This window comes from Rhinolophus ferrumequinum, chromosome 27 (genome assembly GCF_004115265.2).
Source record: "Rhinolophus ferrumequinum isolate MPI-CBG mRhiFer1 chromosome 27, mRhiFer1_v1.p, whole genome shotgun sequence".
Classification (NCBI taxonomy): Eukaryota; Metazoa; Chordata; class Mammalia; order Chiroptera; family Rhinolophidae; genus Rhinolophus; species Rhinolophus ferrumequinum.
This window is the reverse complement of record NC_046310.1, coordinates 15,208,062-15,221,037: the sequence shown is the minus strand read 5'-3', so window position 1 is coordinate 15,221,037 and position 12,976 is coordinate 15,208,062. Positions and strand designations below refer to the sequence as shown.

General features: G+C 37.9%; 1 protein-coding gene across 3 annotated transcripts in view; it reads left to right on the top strand.

Annotated features, from left to right (window-relative positions):
- The window catches only part of CNST (consortin, connexin sorting protein), a 75,754-nt gene extending 66,116 nt beyond the window's left edge, over positions 1–9,638 (top strand). For 2 of the 3 annotated variants that reach the window (XM_033099881.1, XM_033099882.1), the window contains 2 exons: positions 3,177–3,312; positions 6,177–9,638. In XM_033099881.1, coding sequence (XP_032955772.1) covers positions 3,177–3,312; positions 6,177–6,382 — 342 coding nt within the window. In that variant the 3' untranslated portion in view covers positions 6,383–9,638. The remainder of the gene's footprint in view (positions 1–3,176; positions 3,313–6,176) is intronic. The other variant, XM_033099880.1, reaches the window with a different exon arrangement.
- The last annotated feature ends 3,338 nt before the right edge of the window (positions 9,639–12,976 follow it).

Genomic DNA, 12,976 nt, shown 5'->3' with positions numbered 1-12,976 from the left:
TTTAAGATGATTGTTGGTGTTTGAGAGAAAGGGCGGAAGAACTGATTATTTGCAAACATACAGGACTAGGCCAGATGGATGCTTTGTTGTTGTTGAATTCTGCCCTTTTCATAGAGGGCCACCAGTAACAATTACATTAATTACAGCTTAGACATTCTTTTATTTAGTTTATGAAACAAGGGCTTGGTATATTTTGTTTGGGTAGCAAAGGAATTCGGTAATTGAAGTGGGAAACTAAATTCAGTTTTTAAATCTATTTTGCTTTTGAGATTTTAACATTCTTAACCATTTAACATCAACATTATGGTTAAAAGCGGGGGGAATAGAAATTTTTTTTGGAGTAGTTTGGAGGAGACACATTTCTATGCGCCCTAAATTAACTCCCCAACCTACTCTGAAACACTCGGCAGTCTTTTGAGTGAAATCCCAAACTAAGACTGTGACCTTGTTTGGGCTTACTTCCCTTCTACTGTAGAATTAAGGAAAACTCTACCAAAATCATTTCTTAAGCTCTTTCTGTTTGACTGCCTTGGTGTGGTAAAGAGGAATTTCTGTCCTGGGAGTAGTTGCTAAGGCCTCTGTCCAAAACTCTTGCCAGAACAAAAAGGCCCCTTTCCACTTGTCTTCTAAGAGCTTCTGCCTTGGTTTACATCTCCTATGTGTAAGCTTGGTCAAAGCATCCCTCTTCTCCATCAATAGACTATAGGACCAGAGGGCAGTTAGAAAAGAAACTGAGAAACTTGGAAAAGATCCCTGAGCAAGGCTGAAAGGAAATAATGGAAAGGAGCATACTTTACTTCAGACACTGGGGCAGGACCTGGTGAAACAAAAGGTTTTGGTGGGAGATAAAGAAGAAAATAGAGGGCATGGTTAGATTATTAGGCAAGCATTAAGGGTTGGTGGGAGAGGATGTCAAAATGTTGGCCCATCCCACCTAACTGTAATTTCTTGTATTCTTTGTCCCTCTTTCAAAAAGTTGCCAAAGTTTATTCCCACCCATAGCAAATAAAGTGGGGTCACTTGGGAAAGCCTGTATCCCTTAACTGCGTAACACTGAGAGCCAAACACCCCAGAGTAGGCCAAGCAGGAGCTAAGGTAGGGGCCTCACAGCTGCTGCGCTAGAACTGGCTTTAGGTCTTGGAAGCACATTCTGTATCTTTCTAGATGATTTCCAAAGTTGTTCTCAGTCTTTCAACATCCATTTATTCATGTTTGCAATGTCTTTTGATTTATGACTTGGGTCTGTCTGTGTAGATTCAAAGTTCATATCGACCAAGATACATAGTTGACCGCAATGCCACGCTGGAGCTTATCCTCGGAGCTATTCTTAATAGGATTATTTATTCTAAGTAGTTAAAGCAATTTGAAAATAGCTGTGGTATGTGAATTCACTGTTGGTAAGTGTACAGCTTTATTTTATGGAGAAAATAGTTTATGAAAACCTCATTTTTTTACATTTGCTAAAAATAAAAACTATCTATAGTAATAGTATATTCAGTAAATTAAGTTTGATTTTCCATCTCTTGCTGTTAAGGAAGTCATTAGGAATTCTTTCCTTCTCAGTTTCAGCAGGATGCTTGTAAAATCATTTTTGTTTGTTGTGTGAAGGGGATTTTTAGTGTTTTTGCTTTCTAAAGCAAGATTTGAAAGGCTGTCCCTTTGCATTCTTGTACTTTCCATTTTAATGTCACTAAAGTACTTTAGTTTTCTCAGAAGGACCTCATCTGAAATACATTTTTCCTATAAAAAGAATAAATTGCTACCATATTGATTTTTTTTTCCCTGAGATAATGGTTTCTATGGTTAAGGAAGACCAGTAGAAGACTCTATGGAGTTATTTGGCCCTAAAAGCCTTGAGTTATAAAAGGAACTAATAGCATCTGTAATATTTATACATAGCACATTATCAGAGATAAGCTAACTGGCTGGAACTGGAAATTATATTAAGTATTTTCTGCCATTGATCAGCTAAATGACCTTACAAGCAGGCCTCAGCACAGTGATCTGATAGCAGCCAGTCACTGATACCTACAGTGTTAGGCCCACAATGCCCACCTGTGTCATCACCTACAGCCTGTCCAGGCCAGCAACACACAGGTTAACTTCTGTGAATCAACTGCGTAGGGGGCCCTTGGACAGGCCTCCTGCTTCCCAGCCTGGCTCTAACAACGGATCCTCTTCACTTTCTCCCTATACTTAGGAATCTTAACTCCGAAATGGCAAGAGCTTTTGGTTTTGTCTTTGTTCCTAAATAAGGGGTGGGGCAGAGGCAAGAGAAAGGGGTCCTAAGTGAGAACCAGAGGGTAGCATAGGAAGGGCAGGAGGTGGGGGGCTGAAGAGATACTAGACAGCAAACTTTTTCTAGGAAGGGCCAAATAGTAAGTATTTTAGACTTTATGGTCTGTTGCAACTATTCAGTTCTGCCATTGTAGCCCAAAAGTAGCCATATACGCAATATGTAGATGAATGGGCTGTGTTCCAATTAAATTTTATTTACAAAAATAGGCAGAGGACCTTCGGTCTATTGACCATGGTCTGCCAACCTCTGCAAACCACCAAGGAATATGACCCTACTAGACTGGCTCTGAGAGAGATTCTAGAGGAGAAGTCCTGAAAATATTCTGAGCAGTAGAACATTCTTTAATAAATGCATAGTTTCTCAGAGAAACTGCGGACAACACCCATTTTGATGTTACAAGTTGCTATCAAATGTATTTTGAGTCTGACATGTTCATTTCTTTAAAATTCTTGGTGAATGAAAAAAGCAGTGGTAGATTATCCGCCTCTGTTGTAAAGCAAAACTCAGCACTAATAATTAAGCCTCTCACAGATTACTTAACAGGGAAGTGGGGCTAAAAGAAGAGTAATTACGGGAGGCCTGATTTCCGGTCCATGGCACGCTGCGTCACGCTGTGTCAATGTGCGTGGCTGTGGGGTCAAGTCAGGGTTTTAGAAACTCAAGAGTTTTAGACGTGTGTTTGGCAGTCACCTGCACAGAAGTGAAAGAATTATTCTGTTAAATTTTGATGACTGTGATTTTTTAACAGGAATTGAACAAACTTCTAATAGAAATTCAATTCCCCGTTGAGTTGAATTCACCTTGTTACTATTATGTGTCAAGTATCATTGATGTTTCCCACCATAATTTAACAAATGGTTCTTATCATCTCTGATAGGTTGCTCCTGCTGAAGGGTTGGTCTCTATATTAAAGAAGAGGAATGATACCGGAGGAGATCACCCTGCCCAGATGCAACAGAAACCATCTAAGCGAAGAGTACGATTCCAAGAAATAGACGATACCTTAGATCAAGGTAAAGAAACTGCTCATGCCTGACTCTCAGTATTTCCTGAATGAATGAATGAATGTATGACAACGCAGGATTTGTAAAAGAACATGTGCATTTACTTGTTTTATCTTCTATAAAGAAACAGAGAATTGAACTATCATCGGTTCTTACATATTTCCTAAGCATTTCGTTTGCTCAGATAAGTGAGCAAGTTGTAAAACACAGCTTATGGCCTCCTATCCCACAGATAAGTCGTCAGTGTTCAAAGCTCATTTCGTTTGGTTTTTAGGGTGTTTTTAGTGAGTCTGCTATTTTTGTCTTTTCAGCGGTAGTTCATACTCCTGTTTTATAAGTGTGGAAAATAATTATGAATTACAAGTGTATCCTCTTCAGTGATTTCTTTTTGACTCTGTAGTAAGAAATGTCTCTTAAGAGCAGCAATTTGACACTCTTGCTGTGGTTTGACTTTTTCCTCCTGGGCCTCTGTTTAATTAAAGTGGTTGTTAGGTTTACCTAAGGCCTAGGTAAATAAGGGTGAGTGGAAATAGAGCCAAGAACCTATCAGTATGCTTCCCATGCTTATAGAACTGCATTGTTCAAATAACAGTGTAGATGTAGATAAACATGTAGATATGCTTTCTAAGTATGACATAAAGTGTAGAGGTTTCCAAATTGTCACAATTACAAAGCTGGTAGGAGCCTTGGAAATAATCTTTTCCCACTCCTCCTTGTACGTCTGCTACTTGCTTGGAACTATCACACTCTTCTCCAGATAAATAGCTTAATTCTTTGTTTGCACTAATAGGCACTGGATTGTGCTTCCCAGGAGGAGCCCTGCATTTAGAACTGACAATCCTATTTTACTTAGTAGCCATCTCATCTTAAACCAATCACTTCACGTGTGCTTAATAGACACACATGCCTCGTGGCTTCCACATCAAACAGCGCAGCTCTAAGCCGTTTCAACACATACAGATGAGACAAACAAACTTGATGTTTTTAAATAAACTGTATTTAAATTTTTGTATATAAATATGTGATTATGAAGAAAAATATGGAAAGCTACATCAACGAGATTGTTAACATAGATAAGGGGGTGGTAGGGAATCAGTGCCAAAAAAAAGATGGTGAAAATACTAAACTGACGTCAAAAGCCCCAAAAGACACAACATGAATATGATCATGTTTATTCATTTGTATAAAAATATATTTGCATATATACATATAAACTATTAAAATCTATTAAACTATGAATTTACAAATCACAGAACAATAGGATTACATAACCATTTTTATATAAAAATCCTGAAACTATATGTGTTTGATAGGGACAGAAACACACCAAATTTAATAGTGTCTCTCTGGGGTGGGAGGGGAATATGATTGGGTAGAAGAAAAAGGGAGAATCTCTTAGATACTTTTGTGTTTGAATTTTCACAGGAAGAATATATTCACACATTACTGTAAAATCTTCCAACTAAAGTCTATTTGGCTTATATTAGGTAATATAAAATTTTTTTTTATCATCAAAGTAACATATGCTAGTCATGAGAAAACTCAAACAGTAATCAAATGAAAAAGTGTAGGTTCTTCAACCCTTCCTTGAGGGTTTCCCCCAGGTACTGATTGAAGGGTCTTTCTTAATATCCTTTCAAGACACATTCTGTATATACGAGTATGTATGTATATGTGTGTGTATACACTCTGACACATACACGTGTCTTTTTTTTTACACAAATGGGTTCATTACATACTGTCAGTGTCACTTCTTTTTCATTTAACCGTCAATCATGGACATTTTCCGATGAGAGGACATACTAAATTTACTTCATTCTGTTAAACAGTTGCATAGTATTCCATTATATGAATGTTCCATCATTATTTAACTATTTCATTGTAACTGCAATAACCGAGTTATTCACCTCTTTTTGTTATAGCAAGCTTTGCTGCCGTGAACATGCTTATAAATATGATATCGTGTGTTGTGTGAATCTGTGGGCTCATTCCTAAAAGTGGATTTGCTGGGCTAAATGATAGGGACCAGTTTGGCCTGAGGCAGTGCTGGTTTACACCTGTTGTCCTAGCATTCTATTTAGTTAACACTTTCACTATCAAAAGTATCCCAGTCTGGAGGATAAATTAATTTAAAATTTTGATAGGTACTGCTAAATTACCTTCCATGAAGGTTTTGATATACCCTCATCATGCTGATGATAAAACTTTTTAGTCTTTTCCAAATATTTCTTATTTAACTGTGAATGATCATTAAGACTTTCTATGTTTTTTTCAATATAGAAAGACCGATGTGGACATTTGTATTGAAAACAAATGTCCAGAGTTATTAAGAGTTATTAAGCAAAATATAAAGAAATTACTGTTCCAGCTACAACTTCACTATTCCACTAAACAAATGAGAATAAAATGGAGAATTATTAAGATACGAGAGTGATCCTACACAGTCATTTTTTTATTTTAATATCAAATTTTAGTTTAATATCAAATTGACTTTGATCTAAGGGGTCCCATGATGTGAACTCCAAAGTTATTATAACAGTGAGGTTATAATTTATATTCTAAAACAATGCTATGAGCACATCAAAGAAGTACTGCCTTTCATCATCTTTTTTTATGAAAGTGGTCATATTTGTTGTCTAAATGAGATTGTTTTCAATTGAGCACTGACAAACTCTCCAAGCGTGTATCTTTGTGACTCTAAAAAGTAGGTCCTTGTAGAACCATTCAGTCGGTGCACTAGCTTTCTGTCAATGACTCCTGTTCCTAGAGGACTAATATAGAAACGCCTAGTTATCTTCATCAGTGGGAAGACTGCGGATTCTAGGATTTCCCTTTTGTGTCAATATAACTTTCCTCTGTTCTCATATTTGCAGATGAAGTTGGAGGTGGTTCCTGTATTTTATTGGTCTTGCTGTGCATAGCTACGGTTTTCCTTAGTGTTGGAGGAACTGCATTATACTGCACTTTTGGTGACATGGAGTCCCCTGTTTGTACGGACTTTGCAGACAACGTGGACTTCTATTACTCTAAGTTACTGCAGGGAATGGCAGAACTTAAACACTGGATCTACCTCTCCTAGCAGCATTCAAGAGGGACAGGCCTGCTGGCAGTGAGAATCAAAGAGTGAAACTCATAAACAGCTTTTATTTTAGGAGTTGTATAATGGTTGTGTCCCGAAGGGGACAGCCCCAGTGAGGAACCATGGACATCGAATACAGCAACTTTAAATGGCAGTCCAGAGGAACTCTTAGAATAATCCATGTCGTGAAGCAGATGTTGATCTGAACATTGTAGAAGGAAGGAATGGCCTTGGGGAGCGGGTCCATATCCTCCTTGCTGCCTCTTACACTGAGCAAAATTAAACAGGGCAGTGTCGGAGCAGCACCATTTTTAGCTTCCTTGGCAAGCTGACGGTTAAAGGACACTTTTGGTTCACACTTGTTTGTCCAAAGACATTGCTTCCAGGCATCACGCAATAAGTTTGTGTGTAAACCAAAAGGAGTTACCTATGGTTTCAGTGTCTCTTTTTAGTTAACCTTGGGAGATACGTGATTCAGACTTTGTACGTTATTTCCAGGTTCCGTTCTCCATTTGTGAAACGGTTGTGTGTGTGTGTGTGTGTGTTTGCGTGTGTGAATGCACATGTGTTTTTAGACAGTTAATCATAAGCAAATACCCAACGCAGAATAACAAAAATTATTTTTATTCTTTTAACTTGACTATAGACGTGCAGGCACAAATCTTCAAAGAAGGCTTAACTGTGGAACAGGTGAATGATAGAAAACTTGGCCCTGAAGTGAGAAACTATATGACAGATCTGTGACAAATAACTTGATTAACTAGCCAGAAATTAATCACAGGCCTGACGAGAGGTAAAATTAAAGAGCTCCCTCTGAGTCTCACGCAACCAGTTTCATCGTGGATTCAGTGCTTCCTGAAGCATGATGAACATTGGACTCAACACAATTCAGCGAACACTCGTTGAGCACCTGTTATGTTCTGAGACTCTAAGAACACACATAAATATCAGTTCCTGCTCTAGATGTTTTAATTTTGGTCTTATGTAAAAAAGAAAAAAAAATGAATACTTTGGCAAATGAAATTAAATCATCATATATGATTCAGTATTAACAGATCATGCATTCAGATGTTTGAAGGTGTGTTCATATCATGGACCGATTTAGACCTATTATGGGTCATTGAGCGAAAATTCATTCATGTCTTAAATAGGCAAATGTCTGTTTTTGTTTAAATCTGTCAGTTAGGGGGCATTTTCTCTTCTAAGGCCTAACATTTAGGAAGCCTTGCTTTCACTTTTTATATCATAGGCAGCATTTAAAAAAAAAAAGAAAAGAAAAAAGAAAAACGTGAATTACAGTTTTTTTAGCAAGTGATCATTATTTCATGTTTTTCTGTTAGGATCATTTTAAAGAAAAAGGGAGAAATTACTTTCTGTTGTTACTGGCTGGTACAGTGCCTCTTTGTGTTGCTGCTTATTTATTTAGATTATATGAATTTTAAAGGGCTTTTATATAAGTTGAAAGGTGTCATTGAGCATGCATTCAGTTATCCCAATGTAGATATTTAATTACCATGTACTTAGTATTCTATTGATTTGTCTATAATTTCAGTTCTTGTGTTTTTAGATTTGTTTATTTTTAAATTGATGTTTTATTTTCACTTACAATACTGTTTGATTTGTCTCTATCATGTCACCATAAACTAATATTTTCAAGGATTATAGATCAAAGATATTTATTTAGAAGTGTACAAATACTGAAATTTAGATTCCTTATACTTAAGGCTGATTTTATTAGAAGATTATTTTAATGTTCTATTATAAATTTTAAGAATTTGTATTCAAATTGTATGTAAAATATGTCAAATGTTGACGGTACTATCTTATGTGGTTCTATAAAAGACATTCACAAACTCTACTGTGAGGGCATCCCCACCACAGGTAACCCTCTTCTGTTTTACCCTCTTGATTTGGTGATGCTGATTTTTGCCAGTTTTATGGTCAAGATAAGTCAAAACTTCCCTCCTGTTCTCTTTTAGGTCACTTTCGAAGCCCTAAATAATCTGTAGTGTCACATTTCTCTAAAGGCCACCAGGGCCATTATTTCTGAAACTGAAGATTTCTTAGGGAACTTCACACTGAGATGAAAGGGGTGAGATAATACCTGGGTCTTCAAAGGCCCAGTTGACTCTCAGGAGAATCATGTATGTTCTCACCACTTCCCAGGGAGGGTGAGGGGAATTCAGGAGCATATTGATGTCTTGACTTAAAATAGGCATGAAAATCTCAACTAGAAAAATTAGGGCAACTTAAAAAAAAAAAATGTAATCGTCGTTTATTGCATGAATTGGAGTAATTACATCTGGTAATGAAAGAATTATTATCTCACTCATAAAAATTCGTCCAGTTTTACTATACTGTAATTCTTTCTGTCATTCGAAAGTACTGACAACTGTTTGTAACTAATCTTCCGTAAGAACTGTATTTGAGGGTAACAGACCAACCTTGTAATTTAAAGTCTACACCAACAAAGTGTCTCAGAGAGTTTATTTGAACCTAGGGCGCTGAGAAAAAAAATTGCTTTACAGTGAAAGTAAAACACCTTCAGAAGCTGGTCTGGCCCCACAAGCAGATGGCTCTCTATTTGGGGAAGTCTAATAGGTACCTTGGTAAAGGCTCCCTCTGTTCCTAAAACACCTCCCCTACCTGCCTGACACAGAAACTGGCGTTTGCTCTAAAAATTCCTTTAGATTTAAAAATCAGAATCCTCTGGGAGGTTTATTGAACTGTGAATTTATGTATTCTGCCTAGAGGATTGGAAATTTGAAGATAGGCCTTATTTTGAAAGGACAGGCATAGATTGGGTATTGCTGGAGTGGTAGGCGGATGGGAGATGGGAGGATGGAGAAGCGGTAGGAACTGAGAAGTGAGAAGGAAAGTGAGAAGAGAACAAAGAAATCCTTTAGCTATTAACCTGTTTTGCCGAAGCTGGCTTTGTGGCATTTACTCCAAATCTAGGGACAGTGAATTTTTTGTGTTCCTACTGACATGACCCATATAACTTCATTTCTGTGGGCTCAATGAATATTAATATTAGTCCGTCCTTGTATACTTCTTTCTGCAGTGTAATAGTGTTTTCACATTTATTTATTTGATGCTTAAATCAGTAAACACACATTCCTTCGAGTCCGGATCTTTTAGCTCCCAAATACGGTAGTATACTTTCCAGTCTAACATGTTGCCTCCGTCCTCAAAAAGAGTAGATGTGATCCAGTGTTCATGGCACAAATTCTAGTACTGTCTGCTATTTTTTTTTTTTTTTTAAGATTTTATTGGGGAAGGGGAACAGGACTTTATTGGGGAACAGTGTGTACTTCCAAGCCTTTTTTCCAAATCAAGTTGTTGTCCTTTCAGTCTTAGTTGTGGAGGGCGCACCGGCAACGTTGTGGTTGAGAGGATGCACTCCAACCAACTGAGCCATCCAGGAGCTTAGCGGCAGCTCAAGGTGCTGTGTTCAATCTTAGTTGCAGGGGCCGGAGCCCACCATCCCTTGCGGAACTCGAGGAGTTGAACTGGCAACCTTGTGGTTGAGAGTCCACTGTCCCAGTGGGAATCGAACCAGCAGCCTTCAGAGTTAGGAGCATGGAGCTCTAACCGCTTAGCCACCGGGCCGGCCCGCTGTCTGCTATTTTAATGACCTCAAAGATACATGTTATTGAGCCTCATGTACTAACCCTGTCAAAGTTACAGTGAGGTAAAACTTTCCTTCAGGACTTCTAGTACAATTTAAGTCTTCCTGAATTTAGGCTGTGAGAGAAAAGGTATGCTAAACAAAGCGCATCTTTTCTCCCTGGTTCTAAGAGTTACTCCAGAATTCAACTTTTTGTCTGCTGCCCTGAGGTCCATTCAAAACAATGATCAGTGTTTGTCTCTCTCAGCACTTTGACAAATGTTTGAATGCCTGCAGCGTGCCTAGCACTGAGCTGGGTTCTGGGGCCCCAGAAACAAGAAACGGTACCGGCTTAAAGAAGTTAGCGTCTGGCGAGGTAAATGTGTCTGTGAAGGGGAAATAAAAGTGAAGAAATCAAGGCTCATGATCCTTGTGGGGGTGGGAGCTTGAGCTCATCCTTTCCTACGAGGTGTCACGCACTATTACAAATGTAAGTAAAATTCTATCTAGGCCACCTGAATAGCAACTTGATAGACAGCAATCTTTTCTCGCAGCTAAAATTCTAGTAATTATTGCTTTTCACGTCTAGTTAGCATTCGTGGCATTAATAGTTTGTGGGCTTTCCAGCAGGGGTGAGCTCAGCAAGAACCTTCTTCAAAATTGAAAGTCTGAATAGCACAATTGAAAACCCATCTCAACTCTCCAGGTCTAGATGCTTCCCCAGTAAATGCTATCAATCATTTAAGTAAGAAATAATTCCCATCCTACAAAACACGCTTTCAGAAAGGAGAGTATACCTGCCAATTTATTTCATGAAACCAATATTACTCATACCAAAACCAGACAAAGACAATAAGAAAAGATAACAAATGACCCATATCACTCAGGAACTTAGCCATAAAAATCCTTAACAAATATTAGTAGGTCCAACCAAACAATGTGCACACAGGATAATAAACCCTTCAGTGAGATTTATTCCCAGGAATACAATGTTACTTTAACATTCAAAAATCATTCACTGTAATTCACCATTTTAACAAACAAACAACAAAAAAACATTATACCAATGAATGCATAAAATTCATACACCATTCATTTTAAAAGCAAAGCAAACTAGGACTAGATGTGAACATCCTCACCTTGATCAAGGGCATTTCTGGAAAACCCACAGCTAATATCAAATACTTAATGGAGAAAGACCCAATACTACTTCCTGAGGTCAGGAAAAAGGCAAGAATGTCCACTCTAATCACTTCTACTCAATACTGTACTGGATGTTATATAAGAAGGAAAAGAAATGGAGACATACAGAATAGAAAGGAAGAAATAAACCTTTCTGCAAATGACAGGATTGTTTATAACGAAAATCCTAGGGAATCTATAAAATGCTATTAGAAGAAGTGAGTTTAGCAAGATCACAAGAAGCAAGGTCAATATACAGAAAAATCAGGCTGGCCCGGTGGCTCAGGCAGTTGGAGCTCCATGCTCCTAACTCCGAAGGCTGCCTGTTCGATTCCCACATGGGCCAGTCGGCTCTCAACCACAAGGTTGCTGGTTCGACTCCTCGACTCCCTCAAGGGATGGTGGGCTGTGCCCCCTGCAACTAACAACAGCAACTGGACCTGGAACTGAGCTGCGCCCTCCACAACTAAGATTGAAAGGACAACTTGACTTGGAAAAAGACCTGGAAGTACACACTGTCCCCCATTAAAGTCCTGCTCCCCTTCCCCAATAAAACTAAAAAAATATATAGAAAAATCTTAAGTTTTCCTGTAAACTAACAATGAACAGTTGAAATATGAAATTAAAAAAATTTCATGAATAAATGAATAAAAATTCATTTCACTTACAATAGCATCAAAAACATAAAATACAAATTTAACAAAATATGTGCAAAACCTGTACAACGAAATCTATAAAACATTGCTAAAAGAAAAAAAGAAGACCTAAATAAATGGAGAGATGTAATCTGTTCAGGGATTGGAAGACTCAGTATTGCTAATATTGTCAGTTCTCCCAGATTGATCCCTGGGAAGCACCCTAGAGCCCCTCACTATTACAATAGAATCCTATTCAGTGATAAAAAAAAAAAACAACTACGGATACACAGTGACATGAATGAATCTGAAAATAAGTATTCTGAGGGAAAGAAGCCAGAAACAAAAGAGTACATAGTGTATATTTCCCTTTCTATAAAATGTTAGAAAATGCAAACTCATTCATAGTGACAGAAACAGATCAGCAGCTCCCCGAGGGGCAAAGGATGGTGAGAGGATGGTATGCAAAAGTCATGGGGCCACTTTTGGGATTAATAAAAGTATTATGTATCTTGATTGTAGTCATAATTTCATGGCTATGTACATCATTCAAAATGCATTGAGTCATACACTTTACATAGATGCAGTTATGTACATAAATTACACCTCAATAAATTGTTCTTTTAAAAATCATAGCTTCATGACATCTCAAGGTATTATCTCATGATATGATACACATTCCTAATGTGTATCAGAATACCTTACTTCACTGTGGTGGTTTAATTGGTCCAGGAAAAAAAGTGTGGTAACCTCCAACTACCACTTCTCCTTTGCACAAGGTCTAAGTACTCAACTAGCTGCTTAATAGAGTGTTGTAATAAGGTCATGCGTTCAAAATGCCTTGATTGCAGTCCTAGTTCTGTTCACAGCTTTTTGATCCCCTCTAGTTCCTTGTGAAAAATTGAGATGGTGATTTAAAACGATGCAGCACTCCAAAATCCAAACCCAATCTAATTATAGATATTCTGTACGGACAACCCGATCTCTCTCTGGCCGGAATACATTGATCAAAAGTGAGGTTTTGTGATTTGATTGCTTTTCTTAATTGCCTTGGATCAAGGGTCAGGAAGGAGATATGCACTCAGGGAGCAGAGAAGGCTCACATCATTCCCTGGAATGACGACAGCCCCTAAATGGTTGCTTCTTATTTTCCAAGGGGGTTGATAA